General features: G+C 38.5%; 1 protein-coding gene across 4 annotated transcripts in view; it reads left to right on the top strand.

The window, feature by feature from the left end:
- Positions 1 to 22,206, top strand: part of DYM (dymeclin) — a 213,662-nt gene that overhangs the window by 42,429 nt on the left and 149,027 nt on the right. For all 4 annotated transcript variants that reach the window (XM_055790767.1, XM_055790765.1, XM_055790766.1 and 1 more), the window contains 2 exons: positions 2,413 to 2,538; positions 4,165 to 4,307. In XM_055790767.1, the coding sequence (XP_055646742.1) occupies positions 2,413 to 2,538; positions 4,165 to 4,307 (269 nt within the window). The remainder of the gene's footprint in view (positions 1 to 2,412; positions 2,539 to 4,164; positions 4,308 to 22,206) is intronic.

The following is a 22,206-nucleotide window of genomic DNA, read 5'->3' as shown; positions in this document are numbered from 1 at the left end:
AAAAAAAAAAAAGTTTTGTAATGTCTCCTCAAATTTGCTGTTCCACTTGTATTGTTTGTCAGAAAAGTAAATGAATGATTGAAGTGCAGAAAAAGTGTACTAACTTTAAAATTTGTTGCATCTCAGCAAAGTGATGCAGTGTGTGTTGTAGTGTCATGAATTATCCTTCTCATTCATTGACCCAGGCTTAGAGACATTATTCTTGTATTCACAGCCTCGGTACTGGTAAGATTTAATTATTTTTTTTCCTGTAGCTAAAAAGTATTTTTTCCAAGCTGTTGTTTTTATTTTGATAGGAAAAAAAAGTTTTACATTTTTTGCTGATGTCTAGACCTCTAATAATTGCTGTGTATAGATCTTCCTTGCTTTGCTTAAGATGAACATGGGTAGTAGATTGCAAATCATCTCTGTTCTGGAGAGGCAGTGGGAGCCGTTCCTAGCTCAGCCTTGCTTCTGGCTGAGATGGATTTGCAGTGGAACCAGATCACAAGTGTAACCTCTGGCCTGATCTAGTTGTCAGCATTTACACTGGCTAACTTCCTCAGTAGTGGGCAAAAAGTCAGGTAACTCACTGATACTAGAAGTAATTAAAACTTCATGATTTTGAGGAAGAATGTTACTCAAGCAGTACGTCTCTTCCTGACCTGTAACTTAAAATGTTACGGTTTCAAATACTTAGATCATGTGAGAGAAAATGAAAACAGAGTTTGCATAACCTCTGCTTTGGAAAACATTTCTGTATCAGAGGTAGTGTGGTTCTGTGGACTGTGATCCAGGAAATTTTGATTCCAGTTTGCTATTGACTTTGAGCAAATAGCTAGCGCGCACTTTTCTCAGAAACTCTGGCCTAGATCTACTGCAGGCGAGCTTAATTTAAGCTGTCTATAAACCATGATGCATGAAACTCTTCTTATGCTTTACAGTAATGCATGTTACTTACAGTATTTCTAGAAGCACGCTTGAGAAAATTAAAGCATTTGAGTGTGCTAAAAATCAGTGATTTCTGCTAAATGAAATCCTGTTCATTTTGGTAAGGACCACACCAGTTCTGATCCTGACACTATGAAGAGTTTTAGTCAAGTCAATCTTTTTTGTGGTTAATATATTTTATTTCAAGAGAGATTGGACTGTAGTATGAGTCATTATTGTGAAAGAGCACTTAGTTTTATCTTTATACTTGTTTTAACTGTTAAGAGTAAAATTTTTGGAAGAAAATTTTGCATTGCTGCTTAAACACATGTTGATGCTGATATTTTTTAAATTATGTATTTCAAATAGAGATACCATAAAACCTTTGAATTTGAGAAGTATAAATATATTTTGAATTTCCAGTAGGTCCCAGGTCAAAAACCTGTGGTAATTGATGCTGGACACCTGTTGTAACTTAATGTTGTTGGGTTGTGGAAATCATATAGTAACAGTGGAAAAAAACATTAAAAATTCTAAATAACAATCTTTCTAATAGATTACAGGATGGTACTGTTGCACCAAAGGAAGTATATCCTTACTTTTGAAGGAGGTAAAAATGGTCTTTGGTTGAAAGCAAGAATTATACTGGTTCGTTTCCAGGCTACTTCATTGTGTTTTACAAAGTTTCTTGTAGTCTGCAGTTTATTGCTGACTAAGGAGACAAATGCTGTTTTTTCTCCCCTTTTTAAAAATAAGTTATATAACAAAGTAATGATAGGCAGAGGTGGGAACAAAAAGCACAAGATGGCCCAAAGAGCACATTTTTCTCTCATCCATTGTGCTTGGCAGCCTTTCCTAATTAACCTTAACTTCATGAACATTGCTACACTATCTGGTGTCAGTATTTAATCATTGCAGCGTGTTCTGTGGGATTGGCTGTAATATCTTGAAACTTTATACTTCACTGTTACCTCAAAAATACTACTTAAAACTGAAAAATTCTGTGTAGTATCCTGATGTCCTGAGCATTTCTGACACTTAAACTATCATTTGTGTATTATATTCCTTTTTTAGGGGTCCCCTTGTCCTGGCAGATGGAGCTGCGTTTGGGTTCGCTGGACATTTCCCTGACTTAGCTTGATGGTTTTGTGACAACTTTATTTAACAGGATGAAGGATAAACTTTTGAGATATATTTATTGTTTTTAAAATGAAGTGTAGTCTGAAAATTGCAGCTGGCATGTTCTGAGCAATACCTCAACGTTTTTAGATTGTTTTCTCTCTTGACATATTGAAAAAAAAATGCTTATGTCTAAGAAAACAATCCATTGTTGGTATGAAGTGATTCTGGGTTTTTTGAATTTGTTGTTTACATATTCCCAATTGAAACTCACTGTGCTAAACCACGTATAACCTCAGGTGAAGCTACCAAGTGTTCTTGGAAGTCAGCTGGTAAACAAATCCAGTAGATTAATCTTTATAAATTTTTCTTTTTTTTCTGCAGAGATATTACATACAGCATTTCTTTGGAAGCTGTGACAACTCTCATTGTCTTCCTCTCCTGCCAATTATTCCACAAAGAAATTCTACGAGAGAGCATCATTCACAAATACCTGATGCATGGTCGATGGTATGTTGTATTCTGGAGTGGTACCTAATGGTAAAGCAAATGCTTCTGATTACTTGTTTAGACTCTTTGTATTTGAAACCAAAAGGTAGAGAAATAAATTTTGATAGAAAACTTGTGCTGCTCAAAAGAAAAAAGAACATAAAAGCAAACATTAGTAAAGGCTGTTGGAGCGTTTCAGTTTTAAATCTCACAGCCCAGACTTCATTAAAACTATATTGGAAGCCATTTTTATTTGTTGAGGGTAATTTCATTAACTTAAAACAGCTTTTACTTTTCAGGATGGGTTTTGAGGTTTTTTTTCTATTTAGCTATGGTCTTATTCTGTACCACTGCAGTCTAGAGAACCTGCATACCTCAGAAATGCTAAGGAGCCTTCTTGTGATATAAATAGCAGCTCCTTGAAGGACTGTAGATATGTGCTGCGCTGAGTTTTAAGCTGCAGTAGTGGAAATACTTAGATGGTAAACTGGGTTGTGTGAGTAATACCACTTGTACTGGCAAGTCAGGTGTTTTGTTTAAATGCTTTGTCGTAGTTGCTTATATGCATTTTAGTCAGGCTATATGTTCATCCTCTTTCAATTTTAAATTCCATGTGGGTAGATTTTCGGTAAATATATCTATTGTCTGGTTTTCTGAAATCTCTACTGGATATGAGAGAGGTCCTGCATTCGTTATGACATGCAGGGGAATGAGGGGAGGCTCATCTTGGCTGTGGGCAGGAGGAAGACAGGGCAGGCCAGCTTGGAACCGCAGCAAGGTAGAGGCAGAGCCTCAGTATGTGTGGGGTTTGGTGGTACTTAAACCTCTGGACCAAAGGTATTAAGGGTTTGGGGCAAAATGGGGGAGTGTTTGAGAGAAGAGGTAGTATGTGGTCTAAGAGTCTGAGCTGGGAGTAGCTGGTACCTGGCCTTTGGAGACAGGGGTGGGAATTTGGTGGCTGGAAATCTGGGGCAGTGGGAGGAGCTGGAGGGGTAGTGGTGGCAGGGCACTGGAGTTCACCATAACATAGCCCCTCTCTGTTCACCTCTAAAATATACAGGAATGGGAACCAACTGTTTGCTTCTGTGGAAATGATCCTCTGTTTTGGAAATACTGTAACCTTTTATTTAAATCCAACAAATTCTGTGTGCATTTGTGAAAATCACTGATGTGAGGTCACATGTTTCATGGGTCTTTGCAAATTGGCCCCAGCACACACAAAATCCTGGGAGGGGTGGGGAAATTCTATTGTTACCTGTTCTATGTAACCAAAGCATGGAGCAAAACCTAAACAAATAGAATTTTTCTCTCCCTTGCATAAATATTTTCCCAGTTCTGTCTTGAGGTAAAAGAATACAATGATCCCACAAATTAAATGACTGATTTAGAACTAGTATTGAAAAATGAACAAAACATAGTTTCCGTGATCCTGCTGTTGAAGGTGTTCCTGCAGAGCCCTGCTGAAGTCCATGCAGCTTTGCGTGGGCAAGACTTTTGACGTTCTTTCCCTTTCCAGTCTGCTCAGCAGTGGGAGAGTTCCTGTCTGTCTTTAATCTCAAACACCAGCCTTTGCACCCTGCCTGGGCTTTGCTGTGCCGATTTTTGCAAGTTCTGAGTCAACTAAAGTTGTTTTCTTTCTCTTTTCAGTCTCCCATATACCAGCAGACTTGTGAAAACTTTACTATATAATTTCATTAGACAAGAAAGAAGCCCTCCTCCAGGGACCCATGTCTTTCAGCAGCAGACAGACGGAGGAGGACTGCTTTATGGAATTGCGTCTGGGGTGGCAAGTGAGTCTTATTCTCTAAAAACTATACTTCAGACCTTATGAAGTAAGGTTTGCCTGCTGTGTGACCGCTTAGAAACACACCTGTAGCCCACTTCTTTTTCAGCAAGTGATACCAGTGTGCATGCTCAGTATAGAAAAGCTGTCCACTTAAGGCTTGCTTGGGTTGTAATCATATAGGGTCCATCTTGAGATATATTAGAATCTGAAGCAGTTCTATCTGCAGGGATACCTGAAGGACAGCACATGGTAAAAGTAGCACTTAGTCCATACCTTTCTTCTATTGAGACATAAAAACCCCCCAGGCAAACGAGTAGCACCCCATTTGATAAATCACATGCTTAGAGTTACTTAAAATGTTGTAAGAAGTACTTTTATGTGCATATTTTCTTCTCTGTAATTTCTTGATGAATACGGTGACTTGCTCTGTGGCTCTGCTTGAGCAGAAGTTGGAGCAGGTGGTCTCATGGGGTCCCTTCCAAGTCTCGAGGATCCTGTGATGTAAGGGAGTGACCTAGGTAGGACTTTTTCGTACCGTACTGTAGCATATGCCTTTCCTGGTAGGCAGACTACTGGCTTTTTCCAGAATGGTATGACTAGATTCTGACCTGTTTGCTAGAGAGAGGTGTTGTGTGAAGAATATAAAAGACTTGATGCTGTTTTTTGTTAAGGAAAAGAGTTCTTGTGTTTGTTGTGCTATACACTATGTTTTGGTTGGTACTTGCTCTCTACCCCGCACCAGGTGTGTTTTATTGGTGTATTACATATTAAAATTCATCCTGAACGTGTGTGTTTGTTGGGGTTTTTTTTTTCTGTAGAATAAAATATAATATATTGCTGATAGTAAAGGTATATGTTATTTTCTTTTTCCCTGATAAACTGAAATGATACTTTGCAAGTAGGTTGCTGTTAAAACTGATACTATTTATTTTGCTCTTTTGTGAAATCCTTTCACTGGCAGCATCCCTAGGGGATGTTAAAGTTCAGGCCACAAATGGTCTGCCAGAAAATATTTCACAGTCTGTGACAGTGTGTGTGGATCTCCTCATGGAGGCAGTAAAAGAGCGTGTCTCTGTAACTTGGTGCAGCGTAGCCTGAATACATCGTTGCTTCTGGGTACCGTGAGGTTATACGCAGCTGAGCGTGCTGCTGGGACACGCATCTCCATTCTGGTTTCTAGTTTACACACTTATGGGTAGACCACTGTGATGTTTGGGTTGTGCCTGTAAGAGAAATGTGTCAGAAAACCATTGCTTGGTTGCAGTTTATTTAAACAGAGAAGAAATTAAAATTGTTCCCCACAACGTTTTTATTCAAGAGTCCCAACAGGTACATTCTTTTCCTTCTTTTTCAATTGCTAGAGAAAATTGATCTTACAATGTTTTTCCAAAGCAGTTTTCAGTACATTGTTTGTGCTTTTGCTTGTGACTGGAGAGCAGTTCTCCCTGCCTATTTTGATACCTCTACTTACCTGATGGTTTTATTCTTCTTGGTTCTAATTGCTTAGTCACGCTTGAGTGTCGTTTTAGTGCTGCCACGGGCAAAATAGCTTTTTTTTTTTTTTTGTCTTGTCCTTACTTGATTGATCTGTAAAGTCCATCCATATTGCCACCACTCCTGCCTTCCTCTGTAGATCTCTGATACCATATCCCCCCACGACTTTTTACTCCTTGTATTTAGAGTTTGCACTACTTAATGCAGACTTTTAAGGTTTCAGCCTACGTCTGTTCTTGTCTCTTCCTACACTTCCACCCCCTTCACTCCTCTTGAACCATTCTCCTAACAACTCCCTTGGCATACTCCTACGCTTATTTTCTTGCTTCTTTCATGAGTACCTGAAGTGCCATCTCTTCTCCAGTGAATTAAGTGTATTCGTTTAAAGCTTTAAGTAAAAGAGCCTTTATAAAGAGCTTTCTAATGACCTGCCTGGGAAAGGGAAAAAAGTACCCCATCCTGTTAGAAAAGTGAAATATTTTTTCTGTTTGTGCCTAAACAGTTGGCTGATGTTTTCTGTGTCTAATTATTTGCCTGTATATGATGTTGGCCTATAGATGAAACTTGGACATGATAGGTTTGGTAGAGTAAATGATATATTTACACAGGTTGCCCCGTCCCCAGCAGTGCCCAAGGCCAGGTTGGATGGGGCTTGAAGCCACCTGGGCTGGTGGGAGGTGTCCCTGTCTGTGGCAGGGGGGTGGAACTAGATGATCTTTCGGGTCCCTTCCAAACTAGACCATTCTATGATGGCCCATCTGTAATTACTTTTGAATTAATCCTTTGCAATCCTTTGTTTTATATAGCATCAGGTACATGGGTAGAGTACAACACAGATTTGAAAACAGCAACACAAAGTGGTAGTTGTTATGGTACAGAAGCAAAGTTTGAGCAATGAACAGATGTGGAAAACTTAGACATGGTTTCTGTATTGTGTTATTTTTGTGTATTTTGAAATCTTTACAGGGTAAGAATTGAAAGAAGAAAGGAGAAATTGAAAATTCACTTTTATATTACTTAGTGTCTTTAAATACCATGTAATGCTTAAAATAAGTTTACTGAAGTAGTCTAAATATAATCTTTTTAGGATGGAAGGATGTATGAATCTGGCTTTAAAAATCATTGATTTTTCATATGAAATTTTGAGCCCTAAAATAATTACTATGCTTGTTAATTTGAAATTATTTAACTTGATACCACAGTCATCTGTTACCATGGATTACATTGTTCATATTTCGTAGTCACTTGCACAGCAGCAGTAGATCAACAAACTGTTACAAGCACATTATTTTACTTCACCCCCCCTTTCCTTCCTTGTGATTCAGCGGGAGTGATAATTATACACGATATGAGCAGAAGTTTGCCCTTTCTCACAGTTAACCTTCTCCTGCTTCTCGTCCTTTGTAGCCTATTTTTTTTCCCTCTCATGAGCCTGCTGAACCCTGAAGCCATACAGCCAACATCCTCACACCGATTACTTCTCCTTGGTTTAGCCTGTGATTGCGTGCAAGTTATCTGTGTGCAAGTACCTTTCTCTATCCTATATATGAAATACCCTGATTAGAATTGTGTTACCAAATATGTTATCCGGCAGTAGTTAAATAAACAGTTGTGGGTTTGGAATGAGGGGGGAGGTAATGATGTTTTGCAACTTCATAAAGGACATTCTTCTATGCTGAGTCTACTTTGCTTTTGTAGTCTTTCTGTAGGTGTGCAAAATAATTGTAAAGTACTGCTGTGGTGTTGATGTGGTGTGAAGGCATAAATGACACAAAATGCATGGCACTAGAGAGTAGACCTCATATATTTGAAATTCATTTTTCTTGGGTCACAAGGTCCATTGAATCAACTTAGCTTAAAAAAATATTTTTTTGTTTTTTAAATCCTCTCCTCTCATTTGGGAGTACTATTGGCATTTGCCAGTTCATGGTCCACAGTTAACCAAGTTGAGGGAACTTCTTGTGGGCAAGCAAAATTTTTTAATTAGTCATTTTATTTCATGCAAAATAAAATCCATGTTACAGTGAGGAACTGCCAAACAGATGATATGCTGACAGGAAAATGATAGTGCTACTCAAGACTATTGAAAAACAAGTCAGTTTAAATGGTTTCAGTTGAAATAGTTGATCCAGATAATACTTTTGCTATTAAAAGCACTTTAATGCATCTTGCAGTATATAAGAATTACTGCAAGAGTAAGATATAATTGACTTAGTTTATGCTGTTTAGATGACTATAGATGTAATGGGTACAGTGTTGTACCTGTAAGAATCTAATGAAAAGGCAGGAGTTGGATTCATCTTCATTAATCACCTAAACAATCATCATAACTAATCTGGCGCACAAATGTACTGTTGTGGCATTAATATAAATTGCAGAATTCAGTGTATAGTGGTCAATGATGACTTGTTTTCTCATGTCTGCACTCTTTGGTTGGAACTAGACAAACATTCCTGGCCATTATTGACTTTCTGTCATGTAAGTATGTACTTCACTCTGCATTTTGTCATTCAGCATTAGTGTACTTGAAGGCATCTGATGACCTGTGGTGTACATTGGTGACTTATACTATAGCTTATTCTTTTTTTCTTTTTTCCCCCCAGTGCTATGTTCAGGTTAATAGGAGCACTTGCATGATTAACTTTACAAGAAAACTATTTATTCATATTTAGCATTTCATATTAATACATTTTTGTCTTCAATTTTATGTAGTTTTATCTGTAATATCTAGATTTAAACATGTCAAAGTGTAGAGACACAAAAAGCTATTAACAATGTGTCTGTTATTTCTTATGATTCCATCAAGCTTTTTTTCTGCTAACAAATATTTCAGGCTGGTTGTTTCTACCTTCCAGAGCCTTTTCGTGATGTGTCACAGATCTGGTGTATGATCTGCTACATGACTACAGTCTCGTCTGTCTCCCTGGTGCTTAGTCAGTGTTTAATTGCCTGTTCGTACTCACCATAATGAAAATGTAGGTCTGAGACTTCTTTCCCAGTTCTGTCTGTTCATATTCCTTCTTGCTTACAGTCTGTAGCAGTGTCATCCTCTTGCTGCTGTAATCATGGCATGTTGACCTGCCTGAATGTGAGGATTTAGATAGTGTCTAGATCTTCAGCCTTTCTCTTAATTTCTCTAAAGATGTGTCTGAACTGGAGCAAAATGTGTGGCTGCAATTCAAGCACACGTTCTTTGGGACTAAGTAGTTGAGGATTAGTAGTGATGTAGCTGTGGCAGGCTCAGTCTGCAAAAGCTGCCCAGCAAACTGGGTTCTAGAGCAGCTTCATCCTGACTGAAGTCTGTGCTTTGGTGCTATGAGGACCGTAGGAGCTGATTTGAAGTTTGGTTGAACTAATGTCAGAGCAGTTCCTGAATGTCCCCTTCGAGAGTCTTCATTGCCTTTTGTCATAAGATAAAATTAATCTTCTGTCTTAATCACAGTAGCACAGAAAAACATTGCCTCTGGCATAAATTTCTGCAGGCCAGCGATGTATTCACTATCAAGCTCTTACACACTTCCTTTGACATACACTGTGGGTTGGTTGTTGGGGTTTTTTTGTTTGCTTTGTTTTTCTTGAAATCTAATTTATCTCTGTGGTATTGAATGACGTGAGAGTCTAGAACAGTTAAACAGCAGTAGCACTTCTGGTAATGTACCTTGGGCCCAGGTCCGCCAGAAGCCTTGGGGCTTTCAATCACAAGGATCTGAAACCAGAAGAGCTGTAGTATTATAATTAATTAATAAGTTCTTGATCAGTCTTATGTTTCACCAACATATTTGTGATAGTAAATAGCTGTACAGATAGCATAGACTTGCACTGGGACCCCTGTTTTTTTCCTAAGTGCTAATGGCAATGAGAGCAAAGCATCCTTTTCGAGAAGATGAGTTTATACTGTAAGGTCCTGGTTTCCTGATAGCTCTCAGAAGTGTTCCACTGACTCTGGTGAGAGTTAGACCAGGGAGCAAAGGGTGTTAGGGTATTTTTTCTTTCCTTCATAGAGGTTGATGCTCCTGGGTACCCATGGCTACCACCAATCCAGACTTACAGCAGTGACAAAATATATCATCTTACACATTCTGGTTTTAAGTCTTCTGTAAAGCTTCTTTTTATGTCATATCTGCCTGACATTGTCTAGGCTTGTGGTGTACTGGGAGCTCTGCTACCATGATGACTAATAATGCCTCTTCTCCAGCCTCTCTCTGTGCTGATCCATCTTGTCTCTTGCCCTGTCTGTAGATTGGAAGTTGTTTGGGGTAGGGACCATCCATGCGTATGTACAACACATAGCATAGGGAGGCTGTCATTCATGACTAGAGCTTCTGATTTCTGTGGTCATACAAATCATAATTATAACCATATGTTCCAGCTTGTTTACTGAGAGTCCTGCAGCAAGTTTCACGAGGTGTGTTGGTGATTTATCTCCCTGACGTTTACCCTGATATTCCAAAACCTGAGCAGCTTCAAATAACCCATTATAAAAGAAAAAAAGAGAATGGATTGGCTCAAAAATGATTTTTCTTCTGTAATTCTTCAGGGGAAATTGCTTGTTTAAAGGAAACCAAGAATCAAGCTGATGTATTGTAACAACACAAGTTTTAAAACTTGATATTTTGCAAGGACTAGGGCTAGAAAAAAGAAATTTTATATGGGTGAAAAGAAGGAGTTTCATGCTTTCCAAACTTTTCTTATCTCTAGAGGTTTACAGAAATTGAAATGGAGATAACGGAAACATCTATGATTATGGAATTTCAATAATCAGTTATTTAAAAAACGAAAAACCCCAAACAAAACTGCTATACTTGGAGTTTTCTTGAAGTCCGATAAATTTCAGCTAGGGGATGGTAAGAAATCCGTACCTCTTCACCTTACAATTCAGCATCTACAAGACTGTTCATCTCCTACGTAGCATTTATTTTAGCAATAGATGTGAAAATCCTTTAAAAAGATTGTAAGCACCATCATTTCCACTTCTTTTTTGAACACAGTGCAAATGACAGAATGCTTGACCACACCACCTAAGGAATAGACCAAAATCTGGGAACTGAAGTCTTCACATTCAGCATCTTCTTCCAGTAGAGCACAGTGCTTCTCAAAGTATTAACAGATCTTTAACTTTTCGATGACCGTCCTTCTGGATGGTAGGTACAGAGTATGTATGTGCCTGAAAAGATGGGTTTTTTGGCGCCAATATGGAATTTTAAAGTAACACCGGTGACTTAAAACTCCATAAAGAATTTTTTCTTATTTTTGAAAATATCTACCACTCAGGATGTGGTGTCTGCTGCACATTTTCTGATGAAAATGGCTCAGTAGTTCAGGAAAAAGGGTGGTCTGATTGGTCTCAGATGTGCTGATACCTTATTACAAATGGGTTTATAGTTGATATCTGATTACTGACACGTCCCTTGAGGGGGTTGGAAAGGGAATGGGCAGGAGAAACAGCACTGCCTTTCAGGCTGGAGTGAGGAACACTAATAAAGCACCACAAAGTCTTTTTTTTTTTTTTTTTTTTTTTTTTCTTTCTTCTTCTCTCTCCTTAATGCACTGTCAGAATTTGGTTTTCAGGACTGCTAATGGATAAAATTCATACAAAGCTGCATTTGTTATTAAACTACTCATTAACTCGTTTCCCTTCATTCTCCTGTGAGATGTCTGTACCATCTTTTGGGGTGGAAGTAGGGGTTTTTTTTAATATGTACAAGGTGAAAGAGAAGTTTATTCACATGATATCCATTATGTTGGCTATAGAACGAACTACTGATGGGAGCAGCACAAGCCAGTTGTGGAAGTATTGTGTCATGATCGAATTGGTTCAAGTTCTGAAATAGTTTTATTTGCCTTAACAATAATTTTGTCAGGGGAGAGGAGAAACTACTTCAAAGCTTAAAATAAATTGCAACGGCTGTTGCCTTGGAAGGGGAGTGGAATTTTAAAATAAAAACCTAAAGAGTACATTTTCACAGTTACGGATCTAATCATACATGGCTGGGAGATGGAGGCAACGTCTGTCACTTACGTGGACAAGAGGAGCAGTGAGTTTGCTTACCTATTAATTGCATTAAATCCTTAAATTAAACCCTTAAATGAACACAGCAGAACTTCCCAAGTATACGTCTTGCAGATACAGCAGAGCTTATGATTTTCCAATTAGTACACATTTTGATTTACGTAACAGATCAGATCTAGTTTGTGAATTTGGGGTGAATATAGCCTTAGTCTGTGGTGTCAGTTTACTCAACTGCAAGGTTTAAATATGAAGAGTAGATTACATAAAGAGCTTGCAGATGAACTCTTATTTTGATACTGGTATTTATGAGACAAGAATGTTCCTTGCAGAAGATGGTAGCTGTCTGGCCAGTGTTTAGAACCTGTCCAGAAGGAGGTGGATAATTAACTACTTTGTTAGTTCAGTCATTAATGCAGGCGGAGAGATGTTATTCTGGCTCTATTCATGGTGCAAAGGAATGCTGTGCTTTTAGAATATGAAGACTGTGGTAGGTTTTGCAGGGGCTCTAAGGGAAATGAAGCAAACTCTTTAAGTTTATAACAAATGCAAAACTTTCACTAGTGCCAAAACTCACAATCAGATGAGCACTCAAATCTGATTGATCTGTAATGAAAATATTGTGTGCATTAGGACATCTGTAGTTCAAAATTCATACAGAAATTCTCAGCCTTCACGCTGATAAATCTTTAATTTTTATTTTCCTATGCAACATTGTTTTTAACTGAGTTTTGTAATCCATTTTTCTAACTGTGGTGAGTATGCAAAGAGTACATTGAATTTGCATAATGTGAGACAAAAATATTTTGGAGGATAAGTGGACATGCATGAAAATCTTTGCTGTAAGGAATCTTGTAATTTTGAGGTAGTACAACCTTGCTGGAGCCACGCTCTATCTGGATGTGGCTCTTAAAATGTTTTGTCTTGAGCCTTGTGGGTGTGTACTTCAGAACACCTATTTACAATATTGCCTTTATGGACTGAAGTGTTTGACTCTGATTTTGAGGGTTGATTTCACAAATAATTTCGTTTCAACAGGTATAGTTTCTAATGAACAGTCTTAGTTTGAAAGGGAAAATGTGTCTCTTTACATTTGAGCATAAAAAAAGCTTGGAATTCTTTCCATCTTTCTTTTATTTCTATGGATTATAGTTGTACTTCCTTGTTTTTGTAGACCCATGGAGGAGCTAAGCTCTGCAAAGAGTGATCTAAGATTTAATGAGGCCTTGGACTAAAATCTTTGTCTTAAACCAACAAAGACAAACCCATAATGCGATTATAACAGTTATTTTTTTACCTAATGTTCTAGAAGAGCCAATGGTAATTAAGTATGTTCTGCCAAACTGTAGTTTCCAACACAAGTATGAGATTTTTACATAACCTGATAAATGGCTATTTTTCCTTTTGAACAAGCCATCAAAAACATTTTCCGTCTTTCTGTGAAAGACTTGCCAGCCAAATTAGAGCAAAGCCAAATAGATCATGTGCTTAGCAGTGTATTAGTAGAAACTATTTTAACAGTTGCAGATTGAAATTATATTTCCTTGTCCTGAAGCCAGTTACTATTGTTGAGTAATTTGGAACTTTCCTTTTCTGATTGAAGTTTAAATTATTGGTATGTGGTAGTTGTAGTATAGAGCAGTGAACATTCGTTTTCACAACAGTTGGGTTTGTTTGTCAATTTTTCTCTTTCAAGTGAGTGGCGTTTTCCAGAGTGACTCACTTTGGGGAAAGAAAAATACTATTAACAAGAAAAGAATGTGGCACCTAGGAATAGACATCCTGGTGAGAAGAATGGATTTCCATTATTGAAAAATAAATTTCAGTATTACATGGAAATTCAGTTATTATCCTTATTGGAAAGTGTGAATTTTTATTTGCTTCTCAGTAATTACATTTTTATTTGGATTTTGAATTTGCACCAAGCCCAGAGCTGTGCTGCTGCCAAGCTGTGTCAGTCAGTGTCTGGTTGATGGCTGCAGCTGTCACAAGCTGGGGGACGCGGCTCAGCCCGAAGTGACATGCTGCTTTTGTGCATGCTCGGCTGCTGACTGGGAAGGCGCAGCCACATTAGGACAGGCTTAATGACAGAGATTCACCCTGGTTACTCTGCCTGTCCTGTACTGTGGGTGAAGTGCTGGAGCAAGTGCGAAGGAGTGGCATTTTGTTGCTGTCTGCTGTGCTAAGGATGCTTTACTGTTGACAGTCTAGTATTGTGGCGTTCTAGAAGGCGAAGACCAAAAGAGAAGGTCTTTGAGTCTTAAAAGAACAGTTGTAAAGCTGGCATGGTGCTGTTGTAGTCGCAACGATCTATAAAGGGGAGGTTTGTAGAGAGAGGCAGGATTTTTCGCTACTGCAGTTGGAAGAACACAGTGATGTATGCACAGTGCATATGTGTGCTACCCAAACCATCCTCGGGTGGCACAGCTTCCAAGAATTTAACCTCAGGAGGTGGCTTAAAGACTTCAGCTTTTGCACCCAAGGGAGGATTTCTGTGTAACCATTTTACTGGGAATGGTATTGGGATCCTGCAATACAAATTCTGTTACATAATACACAATGTAAATTGTGTTCCAGCATGATAGCTGGGATACAGCTTAATTAATTTAATCTTTCATCAACTTATATTTGAGTTTATTAATGCTAAGCATTATAAACTCATAGCTCATATCTCACCGTGGAACGTAAGGGAAGGACTAGGTAGATGAGAGGCTTGAGAGGAAAGCACAGAAGCAAATTCTTTATTGCACAGCTTTCCTCATAATATCTTCCGGTCCTTCCCATCTTCTCTTTCTGTAAGAAAATATATCTGTATGATAGAATGGGGATGGCATGGAGCTGGGGAGGCAGAGTAGGGAGGAGGATGACTGATACCTTTAACTCAGGTAAGATTTGGCTGGCTGACATGAAAGCTCTTGCCTATGTGTAGATTACTGTTGTGGCCATAAAACATTCCTCATGTGAATGTATGTACAAAGCAGTTAGTGGTAAACAAGCTTTCTTTGTTGGAGTATCATTAGGGCCTTGCTCATGCAAAATGGAGAGCACATTGGTCTGACAAGCTCTTGCATGTTATTTTTGTTTAGCCTGTTAAACAAATGCTTTCATGTTTAACGTTTCTAGATCTGTCTGTGGATAGAATTTCTTCCTTTGTACCAAGCATTGCCCTGTTTCCCACTCATTTTGGAGCATTTTGTGAGGCTTGAAGGAGTCTCTTCTCAGGGGAACCGCTGCAATTCAATAGACAGATTTTCCTTGGCTGAAATCCAAACCTTGTCTTCCTGTTGTGGATATTAATAATGACAGAGTTGAGACCTTGTCACTCCTCTGCTGAATAGTGTAGGTAATAAATCTGAAACTAGGTTTCATAAGAGAACTGTGGTCAGGAACAGGACAAGGTTTTCTGACTAAATGAAAAATTTCAGAATGAGTCTTAACTTTGGAATAATTCCTTGTAATTGTTAAAATACTAAATGTCTTAGCATTCCTGCTGATACTTTGGATTTTTACTCAGCGTTCTGAGAATCTGTAGCTGGTAAATACACAGACCTGTAGTTTCAGTCTGGCCAAACTGAAAATTATTGCTTTCTCAGTGATCTTAATTCACACAAAACCCTCACATTGTGAAATGATTTTATGCTGCAGCTAATATTCAAAATCAGTTTAGGTCTGTTTATTTCTGCCACACACATACATGAGTGTTCTGTATTAAACAGTTGTTGTAGGACTTAAAAGTTTTAACGTATGTTGGGTTAATGTGCATGTTCAGGGTGCTTGAGGGTGAAGGACTTGTATCAGTAGGCTTTCTCAGGTCAGCTTCAGCTGGCACTTAATAATAAGGCTTCAATAAGGTATTTAAGGTTGGCTTCTCAGATTTATTTTGTGCTTCATATCTTGTGAAGAGTATATTTCAAATGTGCTGACGTTGATCAGGAACCCCATTCCAAGAACACATGGTGATTATGACAGGATGCACAGGGCTGTCAAGAGGATGTTCTGCATCAGATCTTTCTTTCTACCACGACACCTGTACTCGCCATCCTGTGTCATTTCTGTCTATAGCAGGCAGGGTCTACACCCGTGAGATGTGCTGATGGATTCTCATGGCTAGTGATGTGGCTGACTGGTTTTAGGAAGGGGCAGCAGGCACATCTTGCATGGTTTGCTTTTCATTTTCTTTGGGATTTTTGTTTTCTTTTCCTCCTTTCTCTTTTAAAGAATTGGGGAGTGGGAAATTGAAGTCTTGCATTTCCTTTCAAGTAAAAAAATGTACTTCTCTTACAATCCTGTGGTAACTCCTCCTCCTGCAAGACGTAGACATGCGTGCACACGCACCCTTCCTCCTGGTGCTGAGGCTGAGGGGAGGCTGCCTGGGAGACTGCCAGCACCCTCTGCTGCTCCATCTGAAGTAACTGAATCTGCTGTGCTCTGCCACTCAGTATATTGTCAGTATGTAAACCCTAGATTTACACTGGAGAATTTTAACCATTAGAAACTCTGAGACGTTTGTGGTATAGCTAGGTCTGAACCCTTGGGAAAAGGTGGATTTATAAATTATTTTGAGCCTTTAGAAGAAACTAGTTTTCAGCAGGTCTGAATTAGAGATTAAATGAACTAGGACTTTGCAGGCAATAAATGGCTCTTTGGCATCTGATTCTTACTGCAGCAGTCATTTAATGTCTGCCTGAATACGTTGCTTTCTGAAGTGAAATTCAGAAAAAGTGGGGAGAAGAAATAGCCAATAGAATTCATGAGAAGTGAATCATTTGTTGAGAACCATCTTAGCTATTTTTTTCCTCTGTGTTCTCAAGGAAAATCCTGTATTATAGTTATCAGGCTTACAGACTTTTTACTTTGGACTGGCAAAGGAACGTGTTGTTTCTTTTAACAGAAATTTAACTAGAGGCTGCATGCCTGAATGCTTGTCGTCTTTCCAACTGCATAAACTGGTCTTACATTACTCTGAATAATTTGCTTTTGAAGTTTTTGTGTAAACATATCAGAAGCTATGTAGGTCTTTCTCAAAAGAGGACAGACCCTGAGGATGGCCATTAAACAGACGACAATGGTGAATCCTAGGATGTGTAGTATAAAAGCCTTCCCATTGCTCTGCGTGGCAAAGGACATGTATTTATAGCTTCAAAACTGGGTACAATGCTGATTCTGGGGTATGCTTATGCACAGAGACATCGTGTGCTCATGCAGCATCCCAGTGGCTTCAGTGGAATTCTTTTAAGATGAGAGCCTAAACTTTCAACCCTTTAGCTTTAGAAAAGGTACTGAATGTCTGTAGGGAAGAGGGGACACTTCTTGATGATGTACTGTAATTTATAGTGATGGAGGAAATACAGGAGCATTTCATTTTTCTTGGTATACCAGGTAGAGTATGTTGGTTTTTTTTCTTTTTTAAAGAATTGTGTTGAAAACTATTAGAAAACCACAATTATAATAAATGTAAAGTCACAATCTTCAAGCATTTGAAGAATGAAGGTTGTGTAGCCTTCCAGTTATAAACCAGGTATGGCATGTGATACATCATCTGTGGTGCACCTTGATGTCTGGTGGGAGCATTGTGCTGAAATGTCTTCAGCCACTTTGGGTCCTGAGGCTGTACATTACACCTTTCAGATGAAAGAACTTAAAGCTTAAGATGCAATTTCAGAATTTCTTGATATCTAGATATTTAAATAATCCTGTGAAGAGCTTGTATTTCTATAGTTAACTGCAAACACTTGTATCTTTTGTCTTAAGTGCTGTTTCTGATGGAGAAGTGTGGCAGATGGAACACAATAAGTTTAAAGAAAGAGTTTCACTGAGCAGATGACATAATTATTTTCCAAGTACAATATTTGAAACTCTGTCGAATTTCTGTAGTGCAAGGTCAAGCAAGATACGATGGCGTGCACAATAAATTACCTATACAAGAAACTGTTCTTTTAGAATTTCAGAGATTCTAAAAAGTAATAACTGCTATAAAAACATGGCTGGAAAGTAGAATAGTAATAGGCAGGTTTTGAAATGTAATGATTTGAATAACAAATTGCTTGAAGGGTACTTGCTAAGATGTGTTAGTAAACTGTTTATGATCTTGCGGGGAGTGGCAATCGGGCACAGCAGCTGGAATGCATGTGACAGCTGTACCCACCACAATTTGGCATCGCACTTCTCAGACCTAGTGACTACCCCAGAAGTGATTTGTGCAACTGCATGTATCTATCCAGAAACAACACCTGTACGAGGTAACAAAATAAAGATTCCTTTGGGTTGGAAAGTTTCTCTTTGGGGACGAACTAGTTGTAAATCTAAAAGTACAGTGCTAAAAACACATGATTCTCTTCATCCGGAGGATTTCCTAGGAAGCTGTATGTCCTGGTATATATACTAAATCCTGGCAGAAGGGATTGTTCCCAAACATGAATTTCAAGCAGCTGATCAGAGGAAGTGAAGCAGCTGCTTGCAACTCCATCACCTGCAGTCTTCTGGGGGAAAAAGTAAAACTGAAAATTCCTTTTCATAATAACCCGATGAAGAGATCCAGCTAGTTGGCCTGCGTTTACAAAGCCAGATAATTTGACATACCAAGTGTTTTAAACACTGATTTTGAACTTCTTGAAATTAATATTTGGTTGAGGTTGTGTAGGCTTGTCGGACTGGGATGCTTTTCTGGCAATGGGAATGAAAGCAAAACTAGTCCTTATCCTGCTAAAGTGCGTGATGCTTTTCCATTTCACAGTGTGGAGAGCCAAGACCAAGAGAGGCTGCATTTCATCCAGACATGCATGTGGCTCACTTCAGAGCTTCCCAGAGCACTAGTCCAGACTTATTGTAAAGTCATACCTTCACTGAGGAATCTTAATTCGCTTGAAATGATGGATATTGGAAATAAATTCTGTCCTCAAAAGCTAGTAACTTTCTGAGAACAGAAACAGAATGGTTGCTGTTCATGGAGAGTCACTCCAAGTGTTAGTACGTGCACATGAAGGACTTGGTTCAAACATCTGTATCTCCATACAGTAAAATAAGTTATCTGTATGTTTCCTCAATGATCCAGTTGTTTAGTCTCAAGAAAACAAATGAACAGTAACAAATCTAGAGTAGTTTTTTTTTTTTTAATTAAAAAAACCCAACCAAACACCAAAACTCATCAGGCAGATTGATTATGAGAATAACTGCAAGTCTGGGCACTACTCCAAGCAGACACATTCCTATACTTTATAAGGAGGGGACTCTGTTGCTACAAAGCAGGGCCTTTCTTGAGATTATCCATGGGTTTTCCAGTTGCCAAACATTTGGTAGCACGAATCAGATGACTATAATCAGAAAGTTATCGAGATGACTTTTCTTCAGCTTCTGTAAATTATCTTGCCTGTCACCAAGAAGGGAGGGGAGGCAAACTGTTCTTCCCTTGACATTTTCAGAAGCAGCATTGGTCTTCTAAAGGTCTCTCTCAAACAGCACTGGAGCATCTGCTCCCAAAGTCAATCCTAAGATCTGCACAGTGTAACTTTTAGAGGTAGGCTTGCTGTTTCCACTAACCTCAGTAGCTGGTGATCATTGAACAGAACTTGCCAACAGGCTTAAACGTAATCTCACTTTGTTACAGAGAAATCTTTACTGATTGCAGGCATTCCCTTCCCCCCCCCCCCCCCTTTTGACCTCCTCTTCTGTTTATCAGTTTGGGGATTTTGTATGCTGTCATTGCTCTTAAAAGTCAGATTAGGGATTTGCTGCATAACATAGTCTTCAAGGTGGTGGTTGTTGCTTCTAGGTCGGAGCAGCCTGGAAGACAGACAGAAGCTATAGAAGCTCTGATTTTTGTAACAGTTGTTCTTGGTTAGGAGTTACATGTAATCTAGGTTAGAGAACTGCTTATTATGTAAAGGCTTTATGCAATTCAGAGTGCAGCATTTTACATTTTTGCAATTAAGTCGTCCCGAAATAGTCTCAGCATAGATGGAAAATGTGCTCATTAGCCACATTCCTATTCTTGCCCAATGTTCTGTTTAATTTTTCTGTAAAATTCCAACTTGCAGTGGCTGCTGTCACTACATTTTTTTGTTGTAATTGCTGTATTGGTTAAATTGCTTATTAATGCAGATTTATAAATTTTTTTCCTTTTTTGAGATGTTTACTTTCTCTATCTCGGGTTCTAAAACACTCTGAAGCTTTGCAAAAGGTGTTGTACTGTTTCCCAAAGAAACAATTTTTAGCTGCTGTCTCAGTCACAAAACAACGAAATCTCGGTGACAGCACTTGGTGGAACTGAGTGATTTAATTGCAGCATTAAAATGAAAAAATGCAGGGAGGACTATTGAGTGTGGCTGGTCTGCATTTGCCATTTATGCTAATGCTGCTTCATGAATTGAAAATACATTAAGTTTAATATGGGCTCTCCTGGGACTATATGCGTTTACTAAATAAGTGCATCAAGTGATACGAAGAAAACAAATAGGAGACTGTAAGAGTCTTGTCTCTTCCTACACTGTTTTTCTGTTCCTTTGGTGCACCCTGTCTACTTGTAGAAGTCTCTCAGAAATGCAGGTTTAGGTAAACTTACTTTAAAGAGTATATAGAGAATCGGTCAACTAAAATGTTTTAAACCTAGTCCCGTGTAGCTTGTCTAGTCAGGTTAATGACTTGTCAGGTAATTTGTAGCTAGTTGTGGGATTTTTGTTCTTACTAAATAGAAATCGTTTATCTTTGCCATTTGTCCTCTTAGCGTTTTCACTGAAAGAAGAAAAAAAACCCTTGTGCGCTTTTGCTGTTTATATATTGGAAAATAATGTGCTCTCAATCACTGTTACACTGTTTCTCATCCTGTCTTTTTAATAGCATCATTTTTCCCCTTCTGTGTTTTGCACTGCCTCACCCCACCACAACCACCACCAGTCTCTTAAAATTCATGGCATGCTCTGATATTTGAAGTAATTTTTTAAGTCATTTCAACATCTTATTGGTATGTCAAGAACTGGCATATTTGCAAGTTGCAGTAGTCAATTCGTCAAGCATACAAACTGTGCAAAAGTTTGCTTCATCGTATATTTAGAGCTCTCCAGTTAATTAATTTTAAATTAAATCTTCACTGTGGTTTGGCACATGTTTGAAATGAGCAGAAGGGAACTACTAAAGATGGAAACCTGAAATACTTGTAATTATTGCACCTTATGTACAAATTAATCCCTTTGTTGTGTAGAGCTGACATTTTCCCTGTCACTTTTTCCTCCTTAGGAGGCAGACTTTGAAAAGAAATGATGATTGTATAAATTAAAATTTATAGTTCTGTCTGGTTAGTGTGGGTGTCATGCTAGACATAATTCCTTATGAAGTGTGGTGTCAGTTATGGAAATCGGCATTGTATCCTTTCTCAAGCGTAGGAAGGGGTTTTATAATCTGCTAGAATGCCAAACGCTTTTAACTAGAATTGAATGTGGTCCACTATCCGTAAATTATAATCATGCATGTGTGTGGGTGTCTTATCATTAAACTCTTATGTCTGTGTGAGAAGTGTGGGAGGTAATAAAAGCTGGGTGCATAATAGTTGATAGATTGTACATTTTCTTTTCAAAATTAGTTGTGAATGTATTTTGGAGGCCTTAAATTCACATCTTCCTTAAAGAAATTAATACTGTGTTTGCTTAAAGGGATGTTAATTAAGCAGCACAGTGTTCTGTGGTTTTTTGTTGGTTTTCTTTTTCTTTCTTTTGGGTTTGTACCAGATGGTGATTAAAAACTAGTTAATGAGGTCCATAGCCCTGCTTGAGTATGTAAGGCATGTTTATGCAACTTTATACTGATTTTAGGTATTTCGAGTTAGAGCTGAGGCTTTTACTGCAATAGCTACATCAGGGCATTCCTTATTGTGGAGGCAGGTGTGTCTGTCACTGCTTATGCTTTCCTTAGTTGCATAAACTGAAGCAAGAGAAGCTTGACTTAGCTGTAATTTTATCTATGGTGAGGATTCCTAGGTGTGAAATTAGTAGGAACAGTAGCAAGTGAAGGTGTGCATCACTTTAGTTATACAGGTGAAGCTGCCTAGTCCAGATAGACAGCTGCTGACAGTCAGGACTTGATGTGGATATTGAGTCTTGTGGGACAACCTAAAAATGTCGCATCTCTTAAAAATAAATGATACAGTTTTGAATCTTTGTCTGGTGTGCTGTTGCAGCAGTGCTAGCCAGCTGTAGAAATGGTGCTGGTTTAGCCACAGCAGTCAGATGGCTGGAGCAAAAGTACATTGTGCTTGACCAGCTGCATTGTCTTGCAGCAATAAAATGGCAACGCTTGTGGATGAGGGTAGAATGATTGATGTTGTCTACCTGGCTTTGCTAAGGCTTTACTAAAGGTGTTATGACTTAGGTGGGTGGACTGCTGTGTGGGTGAGACATTGATTTAAAGAGTTGTA

Source organism: Falco peregrinus, chromosome Z (assembly GCF_023634155.1).
Source record: "Falco peregrinus isolate bFalPer1 chromosome Z, bFalPer1.pri, whole genome shotgun sequence".
NCBI lineage: Eukaryota > Metazoa > Chordata > Aves > Falconiformes > Falconidae > Falco > Falco peregrinus.
The sequence above is the reverse complement of the archived record's forward strand: the minus strand, read 5'-3'. Positions and strand labels throughout refer to the sequence as shown.